We start from the raw sequence: 20142 nt of genomic DNA, 5'->3' as shown, positions 1-20142 counted from the left end.
TTCAGCATCATCATTGTCAGCTGGGCTGGCTGCCACACATCCCCTGGAGCAAGTCTCCCAGAGCCTGAATCATAGGCTCAGTGGAGATTTAATTAACACCCTCTGCAGAGAGCTGGGGGTGGGGACAGAAGCAGCGAGAGGGGGGCTTGTCACTTGGAAGCAGCAGCCCCGGTTCGCGCCACCCACCACCCGGCTGTGTGGAGCCCCTGAGCGGCCGGCTCCGGGAGCAGGGCAGGAGTGAACATGGGAAAATGGCTTCGTCAGGGGCTTCGGAAGTAGACTTGGGTTCCAGTGCTGGCGCCCACGCTTCTGGTCCCGCATGAGCCATGTCCCGTCTCCCTTGGGTGCGCGACTGCCTGAGAAGGTTGTGGCGCGAGGGGGGACTGCATGGCACTCCCGACACGAGAGAACCTGTCGGCAGAGGGAGGTCAGCGCGACTCTGCTCTGGGCGAGGCCGCAGCCCAGAGCCACTGCAGGTGGGTCGAGCCACGGAAGCCCGAGGTGTCCTGTCACTGCGGCAGAACGCGGCCTGCCACCGCTTACTCGCCAAAGCTCTGGCAAGCCGCACAAGCCGGGCAGAGTTCTCAGGACAGCGCTGAGCCAGCAGCGTCTCCCTCTCACCTCCCGCAGCCCCGGCTGTCTCCAGCAGGCCCGCCCCGCCCTGCCGCTGCTCCAGGCCAGGGTGGCCATGAGCTGCCCAGGCCCACAGAGCCAAGCTGGGGGGCGGGGGAGTGAGTGTGGGAGAAAACGGTCTTGGTGCCCCCAGCCCATGGCCCCGCTTCCTTACCTGGTGTGCCAGGTGCCCCCGAGGCCCTGGGGCGGAGTGAGACTGGGTGAGGCTGCAGAGGGCAGCTGTGGGAGGGCCCCAGAGCAGAGGGACCAGCAGAACCTTCCACTTGACCAGGGAGCAGCCATGCCCTGGGAGCCTCATCTGCAAGGTGGCTTGGGTGAACCCCAGTTTCCCAAAGGGGTGGGGCTGTGAGGGACGGCCATGTCCCTCCTGTCTGGCCGTGCCGCCTCAGCGCTTTCTCTGTGTCCGTGTGGCAGAGGGGCCTCAGCTGCCCTGTTCCACCCGGCCTGTGCTCCTCGGTCCCTGCCAGGAGCTGCCCGCTTCCTCCCGAGAGGCCGTGACCCGAGGGCGCCCGGCATCACTGCCACCTGCCTCCTGCAGGCTCCCCTCGACCCTCTGAGGCTTTACACGAGGCCAGCCTCTTGCGTACTCACGCCCTCCCCTCCCCAGCGCTGGGCACCAGGAAGGGCTGGTGGTCCCTGCTGGCCTGGGGTGCCTGGAGAGCCGGGCCTGTTGCTCCTGGAAAACCACATCTGCAGGGACTTTCCGGGGCGCGGGGGGAGGGGGGGGCTTCTGCCTTGAGTGCCCCAGGACCTCCCCTTCTCCAACCGCCTTCTGCACCCCCGCACTGGTGTGGGGGTGCATCTCTGTCCTGGCCTCCCGCTTCTGCAGCTGGGTGTCCTGCCAGGCCCGGGCCTCAGGGAGGAAGCCGGACTCTCCGTGTGTCCCGGGCCCAGAGGCTGAGCTGGACAGCTCTTCCCCGGCACTCGGACCCAACACCACTCCACAGCAGGCGGAGGAAAGAAGAGGCCAGGCCAGGGGACAGTTGTACTGAATTTATTCTTCCCTCTCCTCCTCCTCACTCGCGCTCCTGCTGCTCCCCACACACTCAGCGCGCTGGGGGGTGGGGAGGGGGTGGCCACACGTGACCACACATGAAGGATCCACATGCCCGGGCACAGCTTCCCTGCCCTGCTGTGGGCCACTCCCTGCTCCCACACCGCGGCCACTGGACTTGCGGCCCATTCGCCCTCCTCCCCTCCCTCTTCCCCTCCCCCAGCTGGTCCGGACCCAGGAGCCCAGGGAGAGCTGGGGGTGGGGGGGTGCGGGGGGAGTTCAGGTTCAGGCCCTGAAGACTGACCAAGTGGGCTGGGAAGTCCAGAAGGAAGGAGAAAGCCCACCATCACCCCCCGAGATGGCCAGTGGGAGGCCATGAGGCCAAGCTCTGCACCTCCCCACCCCTGGGATGTGGAGGGATTTCAACCCCCACCCCCTCCCCCAGACCCCTCACTCCAAACTCCAGGTGCTTGTTGGTTTGTTTCAAAAATAAAAAGGAAATGTGAAAGCTGGTAAAACGAGAACCCCGCCCCCTACTGGCACTGCCGAGGTTCCATTATTGCTTCAGACCTGTGGTCCGGCCTGAAAGAAGTTCCCGTCAGCACTGGCCCAGAGGGGTGAGCTGTTAGCACCAGGGACGTGGGCCCGGCCCCGTGGGGACAGTTCTAGGAGACGGCCAGCCATGCCCACTTCAGCTACAGGGACCGTTTCCACCAGTACCCAGCCTGCTGCCTCCATCCCTCCTCCCCGCCCTCCGTGGGGACGTTAGCAAGAACAGGGCCCCCAAGTCCTGGCACAGGTTTCCCCACCAGCCCCCCCCCAGCCCACCTCTGGTCTCCCTTGTCAGCACAGCCTGACACACCTGGGCCCCCAGGCTTGCTATAGCTGCTGGGTAAGCTAGCCGGTGACAACGAATAGACCTTGGGGTCAGCGACGGGCTTGGGGAGCCCATCGGGACCCCAGAATTACAGTCCATGGCTGGGGGTGGGGGTGGGGGGGAGAGACCAACTTTTTTTTTTTTGTTTTTTGTTTTGTTTTTTTTTTTGAAAACGTGAGCCAGCTCTGAAGAGCCGCCAGGCACTGGACCAGAGGTTAGAAATAGCAAGGGGGTTGGGGGTGGAGGGTGGGGGAGCACTGAGGGGCAGGAGGGGGGGGACCCTGAGGACATCGTGGAAGCCCAGAGATCAAGGGGTGTGGGAGAGGGAAAGAGTCGCAGGAAAGCAAGAGGCTGGGAGGCCCAGGCCTGACCCCCTGAGGCTGGAGTCAGCCCGCTGTGGTGGGGGAGGGGAGACAGGTGGGTGGGCCTTCCTTCCCCCACCCGAGGGGGCGGCCTGAGGAGCCAGGCTCTGGCTTGGATGCCGCAGCCCCAAACTCCGCTGGGCCAGGGCACTGCCCCTCCGAGCCCATGGGACGAGCCGGGTTGTGCGGACTGCTGGACTGTCCACCCTCAAATCATTTGGGCTCCTGGGGCCTGCCCACATCTGTACAGAATAAAGTGCTTCGTTTATTGATGATTAAAATGTTCCCAGCCCCCACCCTGGAGCCCTGGGCCTCACAAGGTCGGGGGTGCTGACCCCCCATCAGCCCTGAGGCTGGCAGGGCCTGATTCCCCCCCTGGCCCCAACCAACTGACTCCCTTGGACTTGGGCCTCTCCCCCCCTCCAGCCATGCTGCGAAGGTGGTGGCGGTGGGGGGGTGGTCGTGGAGGTTTAAGGTGCAGAGAGTGTAACAAACAAAACTGTATGAACACGCTAGGAAAGAGCTTACCTAGGAAACGTAGCTTATGGAACCTTCCTCCCCAATGTGAAGGCAGGAGTAAAGACGTTTAAATGGCAACCAAAAAAAAAAAAATTGTCCTGTGAGTGCTGGCCTCACAGGGGCAAGCGCCGCCCCCACCTGGCCCCTGGGGCCTGAAATGCAAGAACCTCTTTCTGGCGGGGGGCCCGCCTGCCCATGCAAGAGGCCAGGAGGGCTCAGGACGCTGGACGCCAGCTTGGGTGGTTAGTGATCCGGCCGAAGGATGAGGCCCGGTGCTGCCCTTGGGAGTGGAGACAAACATGGGCACACGTGCCCTGCTGGCCGGGCCACGTGGGCAGCTGGGGAAAGGCCGGGAGCGCTGCAGGCCCGGGGAACGGCAGCCTCACCTCCTGCCCTCCTGATAGCACCATAGACCCTTCACACCATTGCCCAGGACCCTGCCCCTGGGGCCATCACCTGCGGGGCTGGGGGTCCTTGACTGCAGAAGCTGGAATTTCCGGTGGCCACCTCCCCCCACCCAAGGGCATGGCGGGCCCCTCGGCTCTGCCTGGTACAGGTGGCGCCGGACAGGGGCAGGGGGTGAAAGGGGGAAAGCTAGTTCCTGGGGTCCAGCCCCTGCCTGCCCCTCTCTCCACCAGACGGTGTCCACTCTCAAGCCCCCGCCTCCATGTCCACTACCCTCAGAATGGCTCCCCACCTCCTCCAAAGGGGGCTGGCACCCCAAAGTCTTCCTGAACCCCCATAATGAGGGGTACATTTGGCGGCATGGGGAGGTGGGGAGGAGAAGCTGGCTGGGACTCAGAGCCCCCCTCCAGTGACCCCCTCCCTTCCTGTGCACCCCTCTCACCTGGAGAGGGGTGCTGCAAAGTTCCACTTCAAACGAAAAAACCAGCTCCCCCACCCCAGAGCGAAGGCTTCCAGGAGTCACTGGAAAGGGGGCACTTGGGAGTGCGGTGGTCTCCATGGGCACGGGGTGCCTGCCCCCCAGGGTCGCGTGTCCAGCTGGCTCTGGAGGTGGGGGGCGGCAGGTGCACGCCCTGCAGGGAGGCTCGGGGTGCGGGGGGGTCTGCAGTTAGTTGGCGCCCAGCCTACCGCCCGCGGGGGCCGCCCCGGGGGCGGCGGTGGGGAAGAGCGGCGGGGGCGGCGGCAGGTGGGGCTGCGGCGGCAGGGTGGGGGGCAGCCCCGCGAGCAGCGGCAGGGCCGAGGGCTGCGCGGGGGCCAGGCCCGGGGCCGCGGGGGTGCCGTCGGCGGCCAGGGGGTGCGTGACCCGGAAGCACTTCTCCTTGTGGGCCTTGAGCATGTTGGAGAAGCGGAAGCGCTGGCCGCACACGTCGCAGGGGTACGGCTTCTCGCCGGTGTGCGTGCGCCGGTGCCGCTTCATGTTGGGCCGGCTCGTGAAGCTCTTGCCGCAGATCTCGCAGATGTACGGCTTCTCCCCTGCAGGGCGGAAGCGGGTGGGGCGTCAGGGGTCGCCCACTCTGCCCCAGCCATGCACCGGCTGAGCGCTGTGTATGTGCATTGCGTGTACCGCCGTGCACGTGTGTGTTTGTGCACACGGTGCAGGTGCGTATGCCTGTGCACATGTGTGTGTGCACATGTACATGTGGGCATGTGCACACACATCCATGCATGTGTGTGTCTGCACATGGGTGCCCATGCATGTGTGCATACCGTGTATATGCATGTGTGTGTGCACATGTAAGTGTGCATGTGCACACAGCGCAGACATACTGATCCTCCCCTCCCTGGGCTATGCCACACCAGCATTGCCCTTAGGGTACTCTGGAGTCCCTGGCGGGGGGAAGGGAGGCAGGGCCCTTGCTACCTGTGTGGGTCTTCATGTGCTCGTCGAAGTACTGCTTCATGTTGAAGTCCTTGCCGCACCACTGGCACATGAACTGCTTGTGGCCGATGTGGATGCTCATGTGGGAGCGCAGCTGGTACTTGTACTGGAAACGTTCGTTGCAGTTCTGGGGGCGGTGCAGGAGGGACACACATGGGATCACTCATTCCCTCTCTTTCTCATGCCCTTCTGAGCAAGGAGGTGCCCCTGGGGAGGGCAGTGTGTGGGTACAGACGGGGCATGCAAGGCCTAGGTGGGAAGGGGCGTCGCAAAGCAGGGAAAGGCCGAAGAGCCAAAGGGAAGGTCCTGTGCTGAAGGTCCCAGGCCCCCTCACCTTTCTTGCCCGTTGGAAGACCCCAGTGCCTCCGGCAGCTCCCCAGCCCACCTGAGACCCTTCTCCCTCGAGCTCTCCAGACAGCCTGCTCCTGCCCCTGGCCCGGGCTGCAGCCCCTAGACGGCCCAGCCTCAATGGACAGGGCCAGCTAGGTGTGCCAGGCTCGGGGGAGGAGACGGGTATGACCCCACAGTGTTTGGGAACACTGTGCTCTATCTACCTTAAGCAGCTGTGTCCCTGACAACCCCCACCGAAATGCCCAGGGTGGTCTGGGAGTGGGGTTTGGGGTACTCACCTCACACCGGAAAGGCTTCTCCCCCGAGTGCTGCAGCGAGTGCACCTTGAGAGACATGCTGCGCTTGAAGGACTTCCCGCAGGTCTCACAGGTGAAGGGCATGTCCTTAGTGTGGGCTACAAGGCAGTCACCACAGCTGTCACAACTTTTTTTTTTTCTTTTTGGGTCACACCCGGCGATGCACAGTGGTTACTCCTGGCTCATGCACTCAGGAATTACTCCTGGTGGTGTTCAGGACCATATGGGATGCAGGGAATCAAACCCAGGTGTGGCTGCGTGCAAGGCAAATACCCTACCCGCTATGCTATCGCTCCAGTCCCCCAACGGCTGTCACAACTCCCAGGCAATCCTTCCCCCAGGCACTGGGTCGCCTCCCAGCCCCCACCGACCCTGGAGCCTGCCTGCCTCCTGGTCCCTCTGGGGAAGTGCCCCTCTCTGCACGGAAGTCTGGCTCTTCAAGAATGAGGGTCCCCCAAAAGGAGAGAGAGAGAACAAATTGGAATGTCCTGCCACAGAGGCGGGGTGGGGTTGGGTGAGGGGGATGGGATTGGGGGGTGGGAGGGATACTGGGTTCATTGGTGGTGGAGAATGGACACTGGTGGAGGGATGGGCTCTCGAACATTGCATGAGGGAAAAACAAGTACGAAAATGTGTGAATCTGTAACTGTACCCTCACAGTGACTCACTAATTAAAAAAAAAAGAATGAGGGTCCCTGTGCTTTTTAGCCTTTGGCCAAGAGAAATAAGGCTTCACCCCCAGTACTTCAGGGGTCCCCAGTGGGATTGGCCTCAGTTCAAACCCTGGCCCAACTACTGGTTTGTTTGGCCTCTGGAGACTTCAACAGCCTTTTCCATAAAAGGAGACAAGACAGCGGGTAGGGTGCCTGCCTTGCACATGGGGGACCTGTTCTCAACCCCAACATCCCATGTGGTCCCCTGAGTACCACCAAGAGTGATTCCTGAGTGTACAGCCAGGAGGGTCCCCTGGTACACACACAAACACACACCCTCCCCCCCATCCTGAGGCAGGAAGGAAGCCTGAGCATTGGCTGGTGTGTGAACTCAGCGCCCTGAGCTCTAGGTCCAGCTGTGGCGGCCTGGGGCACTAAGCAATCCAGAGGGATTACTGAGTGCCCAGAGTCTTCCAGAAAAATCTGGGAGGAATCAACAGAAGATGGGCAGGACTTCCTCAGAGCTCTAAGCAAGGACACTCAAGTCCAGGAAGGCACCCCCCCACCCCCCACACACACCTCTGGGTTAATGCCGGGAGGAGCAGCTCCCACCAGTTTACACTAGACAGGGCACTGGCCAGTATCATAAGGGGCCTGGGTCTGGCCAGGAATTGAATTCCCTGACTTGAGCCCAGGCTCTGGGCTGGCAAGGAAGACAGGTTGCCTGGACACTGGCATTGGTGGGGCCCCAGGCGCCTTTAGGAGGGGCCTTCTTGCAATGGGGAGGGGTGACCCTGGGGGAGGGGCGCACTCAGAGAAGGCAGAGGCCTACATCTGGGAAGCCTGCGCTCTGGCAGGGCCAGGGGGTGAGGAAGAGTCCCAGGCTGGGCTGTCCTCACGCTCTGGAGGCCGGGTCTCTAGGACGCTATATCGATCAGGTAAAGGCGCTCCTCTCCCTGGGGCACACGGCCCCACACAGCAGCGCACTGCCTAGTGGGCAAGGGCCAGCCTGCACTCTGGGGGGAAACCTGCCCCGCCCCCAGGGAGGGCCCTCAGCCAATCAGTGCTGCCCATCCCCCCTCCCGTGCTCACGGGCGCGCCCTGGCGGGACTCACCGACCATGTGCTTGCGCACATGCGCCATGGTGTAGAACTTCTTCTCGCAGATCTCACACGAGAACTTCTTCTCGGCGTAGCCGTGCACGATCTTGTTGTGTTCGTGGAGGGACCAGAGCTTCTTAAAAGCTTTGCCGCAGGTCACACACTGCGGGGAGCGAGAGGGAGAGCTTTAGACCCGCGCCCGGAGTCTGCCCACTCACTGGACACACCCCCGCCTGCCTCCCTCGCCCAAACTCAACTAGGGTCCTCTGTGCTGCTGGGGAACGAACGGGAGCACAGCAGCGGGGAGAACCCCCTGCCGCGTCCGTGGGGCAGCGCCTCGCTGGCCCAGGGTATCTCTGCTGCTGCTCTGGCTGGGGCGGTGATGGCAGGTTCATTAAAAGAGGGGTGGAAACGGCTGGGGCGGAGTGGGGGTGGGGCGAGGGGGCGCATGGACCCCCCTCCTCTTTCCTGGCCTCGTCCACTCACCACTTGAATACACAAGTGGAGGGCCAGGGTGAGGGTCCACATGGGAAGGGGCACAGGTGTGGCAGGGCAGGCGGCAGGCAGGCAGGTGGAAACTGGTGCACCGGGGTGGGGTAGGGCGGGGCTGGGGAAGCCCCTGGGGCAGACTTTCTCCACCTGCAATTAGCACTTAACGCAGGCAATTAGCATCCACCTACCTGCCCTTCACGCCCCTGGGCCCCTGGAAAAATGAATCTCTGCCTAGCAGCCCTGGCCTGCCCCACCCCCAGGCCCCAGGTGGACACAGACAGGCTGGTTCGAGACCTGGAAGCACCCCCACCCCTCTCCCCCAAGTCCTCAGCGCGGCCTGGGCCACGCCAGTTCTTCCCAATTTTCACTTCCGGTCCCCCCTCCTCCGCTTCATTCAGCCTTTACTGCGGGTAGGAAAGGGCGCCCCCCTCTGGGCGACCCTTTTGCGCTCAGCCTGGGAAGCTGCTCTGCGGGGGCACTGGAACCGGCTCACCTGGCCTACAGCGCGCCTCTCGCCCCCAACGGGGCCGCCCTGGCCACGAGCGAGCGCCAGGGCTGCGCCTACGGGCTCAGGCCCCGGTTACCCCCTCCCCCAGGACGCTCTCCACGGCAGGGGCCTCGGAGCCCGGGGCGCGGCCCACCTGGATGTTGCGCTCGCAGTCCGTCTGCCGGTGCAGCAGCAGCTCGCTCTCCAGCAGGAAGCGCTTCCCGCACTGGTCGCAGATCTGCATGCGGCTGTGGGTCACGTTCATGTGCTTCTCCAGGTACCAGCGGTTGTTGAACACGCGGGGGCACTTCTGGCACGGGTGATGCTGCTTCTCCTCCAGCTTCACCTTGGCCCCGAGTCCGTCGGCGGCAGCCGGGGTCCCGCGGGCAGAGGCGGTGGCGGCCCCTCCTGGGGGCGGCTTGGACCGCTTCCCACCCCTCCGCCCTGCCTCCTCGGGTTCAGGGGCCCCCCGGCTCCGGGCATTCTCACGGGACCGGGTGGCCATGCGACTGTGGGGAGGGGGGTCTGCTCGGCCGCCCCTGCGGCCCCCGGGGCCCTGCCTGGCCCCCGCCTCCCCCTCTTCCTCCTCTTCCTCCTCCTCTGAGCTCTCTTGATCCTGGTCGCTGTGCCCTTCCTCTTCCTCCTCCTCTTCCTCCTCCTGCTCACTCTGTCCTTCCTCACCTTCCTCTTCCTCCTCTCCCTGACTGCCACCCTCTTCCTCTTCCTCCTCCTCCTCCTCCCCTCCACTGCCACCACCTTCCTCCTCTTCCTCTTCCTCCTCTTCCTCCTCTTCCTCGTTGTCCTCCTCCTCGTCCTCCTCCGAGTGTCTCTGCAGCCCCTCCTCCTGGCCCAGCACCATGGTGGCTGGGCCCGTGGCAGGGCCCGGCTTCCCCTCCGGGCCCGTGGACACGTGCAGCGTCTGGTTGTTGAGGTTCACCTCCACGATGATCTGGGACTGCTCCCGGCGGCTGTAGGTGCCCGAGTCTCCCAGCTCTTCCTCCGGCTCCTCCCCCGTCTCCAGCTTGCACAGGCTGCCAGGGGCACCGGCCGCCTCATCCGCAGCCCCTTCTTTCTCCTCCTTGAAGAAGGGCTGGGTGGGCGCGACGGGGGCAGGCCCAGAGCCCCCAGTGGTGCCAGCTCCGTCCTCCACGCGCACCGAGTAGGGGTCGGGGCCCTCGCGAGCGAAGATCTTCGGCAGCCCCGGGGTATCGGCCTCCTGCTTGATGTCACAGTAGTAGGGTGGTGTGGCCGGGGTGCAGCTGGCGGCCGGCTGGGCCAGGGCCACCGTGCCGGGGCCCGGGGGGCCCAGGGAGCGGGCGTCCAGCAGCTCCTGGCAGGAGGCGGCGATGTCGGCCATCTGCAGCAGCGAGGCGGCGCTCAGCACCTCGTGCACGTTGGCGGCGTTGACCAGCAGCTTGGACGTGTAGATGAAGTTGAGGATCTGCTGCAGGCCGCCGGGGGCCAGCGCCTCCAGGGACAGCTCCACGCGCTGCAGCTGCTTGTTCTGGGTGAAGAGCGAGTGGAAGAACTGGCTGTAGGCGGCCAGCACGCCCTTGTGGGCCGGGAAGACGCTGCGCTGGGGCACCAGCACCAGGTCCACGTCGCAGAGGTCGGGCTGGAAGAGGCGCTGCTCATTCAGGCGGCCCATCAAGCAGGCGAAGTGCAGCGCCACGTCCTCCACCAGCGAGAACTCGGCCGCCGGAGAGTCGGTTGTCTTCTCAACCAGCAACTGCAGGGCAGAGGGGACGGGAGAGGTCAAGGGCCAGGCCCGGGGTGGGGCTGGGTGGGGCGCCCGCAAGCACGTGGACCGAGAGGGGGATTTGGGCCCCTAGAAGTGCACACGCCAACAGGGACCTCCTGAGGCCCACGGTGGGTGGGTTGGGGGTTATGTGGCGGGACCCCCCCCCCCCGCTTGCTCCTGTGAAAAGTCATCACAGAAGGGGAGGGGATCCCGGCAAGGGCTTGGGAGAACCTCGTGGTTAGTTGTGTAGCTTCGGAACTTCCGGGGCTACAACGAGGGTCTTCCTGGGCAGGGTCCAGGGGCAGTACCTGCCACGACCCCCAGCTACAGTCACCTCCCCGCAGGTGTTGCCACCACCAGATGGCTCCCGGTGTGTCAGCACAGGAGGGCTCCTTGGGAGCCGCCGGAAGTCTCCTGATCCCCTAAACCTGGGGATCCGGTGGTGGGTTTCCCAAGAAGGGACGTGGGCAGCATTTCTGGAGCCCCTAGGACTTGCTCACAAAGGAACCAAGCTTGCAGGGCCCAGTACCCGAAGGCTGAGGGAGTCAAGCTCACTTACTCTCTCTGGGGCATTTATTTAAGGGCAGCACCTAGAACAGCCCCCTCCCCCCACGGGCAGTGGCCCCCAAGGGCCAGGCTGCAGAGGGGGACGCCTCTGAGAGGATCCCGGGCTCGGAGCTTCTGCCCACGCTGGCCGGCTCCCTGCTGCAGAAGGCTGGGGAAGCACCAACCCCTTCACTGCTCGTCAGAGCTCGGGCCAGGCCACATGCATGCACAGGCACGCATGGACACACAGAAGCAGGCACACGCCCCGTCACCTCAGTAACTCCCCCGGGGCAGGGGGGCGGTTCTGAGGACACGGGAAGACACAGCTGTGTCACCTCATGCTTGGAGGCAGGATGCCCGCAGATGGCTTTCTTGCTAGGGGTCCAGACGGGAATGTCTGGCCGAGAGGTAGCAAGACCACAGGGGCCTCAGGGAGGCCCAGCCTGGGGGTTGGCTGTAGTAGGGGCTGATCTAATCATCCCTGGTTCCTCCACAGCGGCCTCCCCACTGTGGGCCGCCAACTGCCCTACGGGCTCCAGGCATTGGCGCTGCTCAGGCCCCCTACAGCCAAGGGGCTCCTTGTCCACTGCCACAGACCACCAGCTCCTTCCTCTCCCCCAAGAATCTCCCTGGAGCCCCCGGGAGTTACCCTGGGGGCCCGATTCAGTCCATTCACTGCCTACTCGGACGTGCCAGCTGGGGGGCAGCAGCAGAGGGTAGGGCCAGACCGGGCAGGAGAGTTGGGGTCTTTGTCTGTGCTTGACTTTCCAGGCAGGTGAGAGAGAATGCAGGCCTCAGGATGACCCTTCAAGTGGCCCTTGGCACCACCTGCTTCCAGACCTGCCCAGGGCCTCACCCACGGCTGCTCTCGGCCCCATGCAGGCCAGGATGCCCTCCGTTCCCCGGGGTCAACATCTTAGTCTTGTTCTGCCACCTGCAGGCCTCCTTCCCCCAACCCACCCCCCAAGACGTGCCCCATCCGTCCCTGTCTCCATGCTGCTGGCCCATCCAACAGGGGAGGGGGGCCAAGTCCCCGCCCCTCTCCCCTGACTCATTTTGATTCATCCTTGGGACCAAACGCTAGTGCTCAGACTGGGACACTGAGGTACAGAGCTGGGGGACCCCCCAAGAGTGCAGATGGCTCAGCAGCCCAAGGCTGGCTTCCGTGGTTTCTCTCAGAGAGCCCCGGACCCCAGGAGCTGCTCTGCTGACCCCCCCATCCCACCTCCAGGGCAGGGAGGACTGGGGTGTCATGTGGGGCACGGAGGAGTGGCAGGGACCAGGGGGGGCAGAGGAGGGGCCGGAATAAAGAGGCCTGTTGGGGGAGCCCACTCAGAGTTCTGCTCCCCCTTCAGGCAACGCCCTTGGTGCTCACCTGTCAGGGCAAGGTGAGGCCTGGGCTGAGGCTGGTGCCCCCCTTGAAGAGTCCATGTGAAAGAGGGTACCCTCCCCCCAGCCATGCCCTCTGGGGTCTGAGACCTTCACAACCTGCCTGGATTTCCTGCCAAGGGGGCATCCAGATGTCCCTCCCAGTGCACAGCTGCCCTCCCCAGCGCCCCCGCCCCCGAGCAGGGCCCACCAGCTGTGCCCGATCCCCACCCTGCAGTCATTCCCCCCACTCCTGTGTCCAGGCCTGGAGGCCCAGGACAGTGGTCAGGCACTCCTGTTTCAGGCCAGGAGATGGGGGGTCAGGGGGCTCCTGGCTGCAAACGTTCCCCCAAACCATGCTGCAGCGGGGGTGTGGGGGTGGGGGCTAAGTGCCCAGGGCACCTGCTGGCCCCCTGTTAGAAGCTCTGGGCGTCCATCAGCACCCTCCAGCCCCTCAGGATGCTCCCAGCTCTGGGGAGTGAGGAGGGGTCCGGGGTGCAGGCTCCTCCTTTGGGAGTGGGGATGGGGGGTGGTCTGTGTCAGCCTCCTCCTCCCCAACCCCCTCCCACACACACCGGGCCCGCCCTCCTTCCCAGGGAAACGGGCCCAGAGAGGGCGGGGGACCGGCCCAAGGTCACACAGGAGTTCGAACCCAGATTGCGAGCCTCGCCCCCACCCCGCTGGGCCCAGGCGCCCCCCGCGAATCCCGAGGCTGGGCGCTGGGCGGCTCCAGCGCCCACGTGGCCCAAGGCCCAGGCGGGAATCGGAGCTCGCCCCCCGGCCACCCCCTCCAGCCCCCGCCCCCAAGCCCGTCACCCCGGCGGAGGGCGGCGCCGCGCGTCCGTCCGTCCGGGGCTCGGGGAAGCGCCCCCCGCGGCCGTGCCCCGCCAGACCGCAAGGCGCGCGCCCCCACCCCAGGAATTTAACCCCTTCCTCCCCGCCGGGGCGGCGGAGAAGCGCCACGGGGGTTGAGGGGGGTGCCTGGGGGTCTCCGGGTGGGGGGGGGTGCGCGAGCGGCAGGCAGGTGGGCGGATAAGCGGGGGGACAGGCGGGCCTTGCGTACCATGGTGCCGCGGCGCTGGGGGCTCACAGGGCCCCGCGGGATCGCGCTGCCCCCGGCGGCCGGGCCGGGGCCGCTCCATGAAGCGCCGCGCTGGGGGCCGCCCCCGCGCTCGGCCCCGCGACCATGGCCCCCGGGGGCGCGGGCGGGCGGAGGCGCTGGGCCGGCGAGTGCGGCCGCCGAGCAGCTGCGGCCCCGGAGCCTCGGGCGCGGCGGGCGGGCGGGCGGGGGGCGCGGGGCGCCGATTGGAGCCCGCGCGTCAGCTGGGGCCGCCGTCTGGACGCTTAAAGGGCCAGGCCGCCCTGCGCGCCGGCGGGAGGCGCGGACACGCGTGGGGGGCGCCGCGCGCGGGCCGCCCGCACCCCCCGCGCCTACTCTGGTCGGTCGCGGCCCCGGCTCGGGTGCCAGCCGAGGGAGGCCCGGTTCGCCGGGAGTCGAACCCGGGTGTCCTCCCGCGGCAGCGGCAGCGGCGGCGACCCCCTGAGATGGGAGCCCCGGGCGCCCTGGGCACCAGCCCCAGCACCCCCACCGTACACACACCCCCTCCTCAAGCAGCTGCAGAACGGGCTTCCTTGCACCTGCTGGGATCCCTGAGCGACCCCAGGCTCTGGGACCGAACCCTCGGACCCCAGCTGCGCTCACCACCCGACTGGAGGGTGAGTGGGATCTGCAAGCAGCCGGGGCCCCCGTGTACCTCCCCTCCCTCGGGCTGCCCGCTTCCGAGGGAGCCGTGCCTACCTGGCGGCGCTGCGGGGCGCCAGATGCCACAACCCGGACGCCCAGTTTCAAGGGACCAGGAGCAGCGAGGCCGGAGCCGTAGGGGCCCGAGGCCCGGCTTGGTGACCCGACTGCTGCCGGGGAGGCGCCGGCTGGGTCTCTGCTGGGGAGATGCAGCCAGGCCTGCGGAATGCTGCTCTGGCATGGACACTGGTGGGGGCAGGGGGCTGGCTGGGCTGGCAGGAGGCTGCAAAGAAACTGCCAGGCTGAGCAGTCAGTCGGGTGGGGACCACGACATGCTGGGCCTGGCAGGGCCGGTGGGGGTGGTGGTGAAGGGCCCCCCGTGGGTAGTGGGACCGTCTTGGGATGCCTTTCTAGGCCCCCAGCACACTCCTTGCTGTGTCAGCTCCCACCTTTGGTCACTCACTTGCCCCACCCTGGCAGGACCACTCGGATCCCCCAACGCTAACCACCACCACCACCACCACCACACACACACACACACACACACACACACACACACACACACACACACACACACACACAGAGCTCAGGAGCTCAGGATTGCACTCCAGCTCATGCCCCATGTAGCAGCACCCTGAGGTTTGCCACCTCATTCACTAGTGGGCAGGATTCCAGGATGTGCTCAGCATGGCCTGGGAGGAAGTGGAGGCCAAGACCCAAGGCAGGCCCCGTTATCGAGTCTGGTCATCTGTCAGGTAAAGACGGGGAGATCCTCAAGACCATCTCGGAGCCAGAGAGAACATCTCAGGGGCAAAGATGGGGCAGACCAAAGCAGGGGGAGCAGGAGGGAGGCATGCACAGAACCCATTGGGTGGGGTGAGGGAGCAGAGGAAGGTCCATGGGTGGGAATGCACCCCCGGAGGGAGCCGCTGCAGACTTTTTGCACTCGTGTGGCCATGGTGGGTATTGGCTTAGCTCCCAGGGGCCACAGGCTGAGGCCTGGCCCAGGCAGCCGGCATGCCTGTCAAACCAGTCACCGCGGCAGTGCCGCCCGCCTCTTCCTCTTCTCCCGTCCCAACCCACTTCCTCATCTCACTGTGGGTCCTGCAGCGGGCCTTCGAGGTGGTGGGCAGGGCTTGCATACCCAGTGGTCAGATAAGGACCAGGAGGCCTAGCGCAGGGCAGATCCCACAGCCAGAAGCGACCCTCAGGAGCCAAGGAAGAGGCTGGGAGCGAGCCCCCTCCGTCTCTCCCACGGGCTGGGAGGAGCCTGGCAGAGAGGGCTGCCTGGGACCCTAGCCAGGGCTTGGCAGGGGGTGTGGCTGGCGTGACCAGGATTGATTGGGACAGTGGTAGTTCAGCAAAGTTTGGATGAGACGAGTCTGGGGAGCTGATGTCCCTGGATTCCCTTGTGTTGCCCACTCCTCTCTCCTCTGGCCCAGGTGCAGGGGCAGAATCTCAGCTCTCTCAGATGCTACAGAGCCATGCCCCACCCCACCCAGCAGGATGGCGCTGTTTGCGGAGTACAGTCTGGTGCTCAGAGGGGACTGCACAGAGAGGAAACTTCTAAGTTGGTATCTAAAGCAAAGGAAAGGGAGTCCAGGCAGAGACCAGGGGGCAGGAGATAGCTTAACACCAGCAGTGAACTAGGCCAGACTGCTGCAGTGAAAGCCAGGTGGGAGTGGTGGGGTCGGGGGGGGGGGGGCGGGGAGGACTGGATGGAGGTGAGCCCTGCTGTCGTGGCCTGGCCCGGAAAGCTGCCCCTCAGGACTAAAGCAGGCTTCGTGGAGGGGTTCGGGTAGGACTGCATTACTGGGAAGGAGGAATTCCAAGCTAGGATTGTGTGTCCCAGGCAGAGCGCAGTGACCTGGCACTGGGGGTTGGGGATCAGCAAGGTCAGTGGTGCCCTGTCTCTGCCTTGAAGGGCAATTCACCACGTCCTTTTCCACAGCGAGCCCTTAGATTCTTCCAGAGGGTGGGGAAACAGACCCACCTTTCTCGGAGAGAGAACATGGACAACGCAACTCGATCTTTCTACGTCGGGAACAAACAGCCCAGGCCTTGTGTCTGTGCACAACCAGATTCTCCCTTTCTCAGCCTGCAAAGCGGAGTCCAGGCCTGTGGTGCAGAGCCTGGCCTGCCAGGCCGTGGGTGTGGTGCCTGCGTGCACTGCAGGGCTGGTGTGCTCGAGGGGTCTGCAAGGGTGGAGCTGCTGTGGCTGAGATGGGGGGAAAAAGGGGAACAGAAATGACAATGCAGGGTGGTGGGCACAGATCTATGGCTGTAGGGTAGGGGGAGGTCCTGCCTCCACTGAACTAACAGATTACAGCTGTTGGGGAGGTGGTGGGGGGGGGCACACAGCACTAATGCAAACCAGCAGACCTCCCTGTTTCCTCAGCATCCGCGTCACGGCCTTGGCATTCAGAGCTTTCCTAGCAGTCTCCAGGATCCTCTCCCACCCAGTGGTTCAAGGGAGCCTGGCCCTCCATGTGGGACATCTTCCCCCTTCCTGGAGACAAGCCCAGAAGTTAATACCCCAAGACACTGATGCAGGCTCTCCAGTAGGCACTTAATCCCAACCAGTTCTAGGAGACGCTAAAATCCGTTTTTCCGATGATGAGCTGAATCATAAAGACCAAGCCAATTGATCTCGAGGTACCCACCTAGAGGCGGGGCGGGGCAGTACTAGAACCCGGGCAGTTTGGCTCTGGTTCCAAACCCTGAAGGACTGTACCAGACCTAATACCATGGCAATCAAACAAGAGTCAAATTAGGTCAGTGGGAATCCTTCACAGCCGTTCTCTGGAAATCTGTCCTTACAGTGGTTAGTTGCAGGAAGCCCTGGGTGCCCAGTGGCTGACGTGCAGCCCAAATCCCTATCCCCAGTGGACCCCCGGCAGGCCAACTCATCCCTAGCCTGGTCTGCATTCCTGGTTGCACCAGTCATATGCAGCCTCTTGGAGCTTGAGTGGAACCAGGCCTGGCTAAATGAGCAGAGGTTCGGGGTCCAGTGCAGAATCCAGGTCACTCCTCGTTTTACTTTGACCTCTCGGCTGAAACGGAACCCTCCCCATGCTGGTCTGGGCCCTACACTTTGCCTGTTTGGGTAACTGGAGCTTGATGGGAACAGATGGTTCATGATGGGTCTGAGATCTCCAGAGGCAGAAGTACTTGCCCTGAGATGGGCACAGCCCCATTTAAGACTTTCTGATACACAGGGATGAGGGAAGGCAGGGACAAGGGAGCACTGCTTCCACCCTGTACTAAAACCTCTCAAGAAAACAGAAGAGGCTGCTGGAGAGATACTACAGGGGAGAGAGTGCTTGCCTTGCACGTAGCTGACCTGGGTTCAATCCCTGATATTCGATATGGTCCCCTGACAACCACCAGGCATGATTCCCTGAATGCAGAGTCAGGAGTAACCCCTCAGCACTGCCAGGTGTGGCCCCAAAACAAAAAATAGTCTCGCTCCTCAGGTGCTACCTGTCATCAGAGATCAGGGGCCTTGTCCAGTACAACCAGTGCTTTTCCCTCAAACCCCTCCACTGGCCATCCACCACCTTCAGCCTGCTGAGCAGTCACTCAGCACTCTTCCTCACCTCTGGTCCTGGCAGAAGACAGCTCATTCCTTCCTGAATACCTGTCATTGGAGGCCACGTGGCTTCCAGACCCTCCCCTAGCCAGTTTGCAAGTTTACTAAGCACAGTTTCCTTTCCCTTCCAGCAAGGCCCCCCTGTGTGCATGCTCCTGTTTCTTCCTGCCCAGCTGATTCAGCTGAAACCTTGCACTCCCGGGCCAGTTCCTCCCTAGCTGCTCAAGATTATCTGGGAGACAGCCTGAATGAAGCTCACTCAAAAAATAAGACCCAGAAGGAAACCTGGGATTTCCCTACAACAAAGACTTAATGCATCCAGATTTGACTAATTTCAGGAACTGCCTAAACTTGGGAGTCTCGCTGTTCATTCACTTGAAAACCACCTGCAAGTCTGTGAGAAGTTATGTTGTGTTCACCAAGAAAACACAAATTCTTCTGAGTTCTAGGAAGAAAAAAAGCTAACTGTGCTTGCCCTGTAAAATTCTCACGTGGATCCTAAAAATGTCTCTCTGAGATTGAGTGCCATGTGCCTGGTGAGCAAGCAGGAAAATGTGCTGGTCTTGGGGGCAGGACCTCTTTCTTCCTTAGCAGTCATCTGTCCTGTCCATGGCAGGGCAAGGACCAGCACCATCAACACTGGGCAAGTGAGCACCTCTGTGTGAAATTCTATTTCCACCTTCTGCCAATCTCCACATCTAAAACCACCACTTAGCTAGAAGATGAAAATGAGTTGCAAAGAGAGGAAGTCAATCCACTGGATGGGTCAGCAAAGAGAGTCAATGTTTTCATGTCCACTTCTGAAAGATTATTTGACATCTGGATAAGTGATGAAAGATGAAACATGCAGAGATGCAGTCTTAGATTAAGTATATATATTTTAATTTTACAAGGTTCCCTTTTCAAGTTTTAGGGAAATTAAAATGAAGTATATACAAATTAGACATAGACAGTATGTACAAAAGAATTTTCTTACAAGTTCTGAACAACACCAGCTGTATCAGGTTTCATATGCAGTAAATGGGACATTACAAAAAGTCCAGTGATGCATTTTCTGTTGAGAAGCACAATACATAATTCAGTTTTATTAAAAATAACTTAAAATACAGAACAATCCCCTTTAGGGAGAAAAGCTGTTTCTGCAGTTCATTCAGCAAGCACACGGGTTGAAGGCTGTACTTGAGGGCTGTTCTCTTCCATGGAGAAAACAAAGGAGAATTCTAAGGGCCATCCTCTGAGGACAGAACTTCACCCACAGACAAATGGGCAAAGTTACAGCCTGTGGCAGAAAGTTCTAGACGCTCCTCTTCCCATTCCATGCCTTAATCCCAAGAATCTGTGAATAAATCACTCCTGTACTAATATGTTAGATGGCCATGGGTCATCTGAACAGCGATTTTCTTGGTGGGCTTGATCTATTTATGTGAACTCTTACAGGAGAAAGGCAGAGATATCTGAATCATGAGGAATCCCTGGGCCACTGCTGGTTTGAGAAAGAAGGGACACAGAAAATGTGTGCAGTCCGGAGGAGTTGAGAGAGTTGTGTCTGAGGGTCAGCAAGGGACTGAATTCTGCCAACCTCAAAGAACCCAAAAGCAAATTCTTCCCCTGAGCCTCCCCAAAGGGTTGCTACCCTGCTGACTCTTGTTTCCACTGAGGACCTGGAGATGAGTCTTCCCTCAGCAGGCTGGACTCATGAGCTTCAGAACCACCCGGGAGCTTCAGAAATGGATATTGTTGCTCGGTTTTGGGGCCACATCTGTCAGTGGTCAGGGTTTACTCCTGGCTCTGCACTCAGGATCACTCACTCCTGGTGGGGCTTGGGAGAACATTTAGGGCGCTGGGGATCAAACCTGATGCAAGGCAGGTACCCTACCCATATACTATTTCTTCTGGACCCCTGAAACGGGTGTTGTTTTATGATGTTAAGTCTGGGGTACTCTGTTATACAGCATCAGAAAACTACACTGCTCAAGAGTAATTTTATTTAACCTAATCAGATTTGGCAGTTTCAGTTGGGTTCCGAGTAGGGTTTTTCCGAACTAAGCTCTATTAAAGCAATATCCTCCGTTGTGACAACTTATAAAAATCTAGTCATATAAATTATACAGTTTTGTATTCACTATCAAATAAGTTTCTCTGATTCAAGTCTTGTGATGTCTAATGTACTGCTATCAGTTAGGTAACAACCCTGTGTGTGAACAACCTACGGGTGATGGTTAAAACACTGAAAGTCACCCCTTCATTCATCAAGGGTATCAGCTCCCTCCAGTTGAGTGTTCTTTTGCCTGGGAGAGGGTAGCACAGAGCTCTACATCAAACATTCAATAGGAATTTCTTCTGCATAACTGGGTTAGACTGGCACTAAGGTGATTAAGTACACTTGGGGGGAGGGGGAAATGTTTTTTTTTTTTTTTAATAACACAGGTTTTTACAGGTAAATTAGTTTTGAAGGAATCCCCTCCAACTGTGGCAATGTGTGATTTATGCAGTCCCCTTCACCCCAGTTCTGTCTGTTATCCTGGGTCGATTCTTGGCATGGCTTTA

The 20142-nt window shown here is 61.8% G+C and overlaps 1 protein-coding gene and 1 long non-coding RNA gene across 3 annotated transcripts; one reads left to right on the top strand and one right to left on the bottom strand.

The window, feature by feature from the left end:
* Nucleotides 1-1611: 1611 nt before the first annotated feature.
* Nucleotides 1612-14080, bottom strand: ZBTB47 (zinc finger and BTB domain containing 47). 2 transcript variants are annotated; one of them, XM_055134641.1, is made up of 6 exons: nt 14061-14080; nt 8762-10336; nt 7644-7791; nt 5858-5973; nt 5211-5355; nt 1612-4822 (listed from the first exon to the last, which is right to left on the bottom strand). In XM_055134641.1, exons 2-6 carry the CDS (start codon nt 10253-10255, stop codon nt 4458-4460), a joined length of 2268 nt encoding a protein of 755 aa, XP_054990616.1. In that variant the 5' UTR covers nt 10256-10336; nt 14061-14080; the 3' UTR covers nt 1612-4457. The 2 variants fall into 2 exon arrangements, with proteins under 2 accessions (XP_054990616.1, XP_054990615.1); XM_055134640.1 differs by lacking the exon at nt 14061-14080 and adding an exon at nt 13326-13516.
* On the top strand, nt 13783-20011 carry LOC129404189 (uncharacterized). The gene is made up of 2 exons (XR_008629745.1): nt 13783-13978; nt 17727-20011. It is a non-coding gene; the product is annotated as an uncharacterized LOC129404189 (long non-coding RNA).
* Nucleotides 20012-20142: the final 131 nt, after the last annotated feature.

Source organism: Sorex araneus, chromosome 4 (genome assembly GCF_027595985.1).
Source record: "Sorex araneus isolate mSorAra2 chromosome 4, mSorAra2.pri, whole genome shotgun sequence".
In the NCBI taxonomy this organism is placed as follows: domain Eukaryota; kingdom Metazoa; phylum Chordata; class Mammalia; order Eulipotyphla; family Soricidae; genus Sorex; species Sorex araneus.
This window is presented reverse-complemented; position numbering and strand designations above follow the sequence as displayed.

What these genes read in the sequence shown, in the direction of transcription:
- ZBTB47 (XM_055134640.1), bottom strand. An exon ending in ACTGCGAGCGCAACATCCAG is followed by an intron (nt 7,792 to 8,761) that starts GTGGGCCGCGCC and finishes CGCTCCCCGCAG; the next exon opens with TGTGTGACCTGCGGCAAAGC. An exon ending in GCACATGAAGACCCACACAG is followed by an intron (nt 4,823 to 5,210) that starts GTAGCAAGGGCC and finishes TCCGCCCTGCAG; the next exon opens with GGGAGAAGCCGTACATCTGC.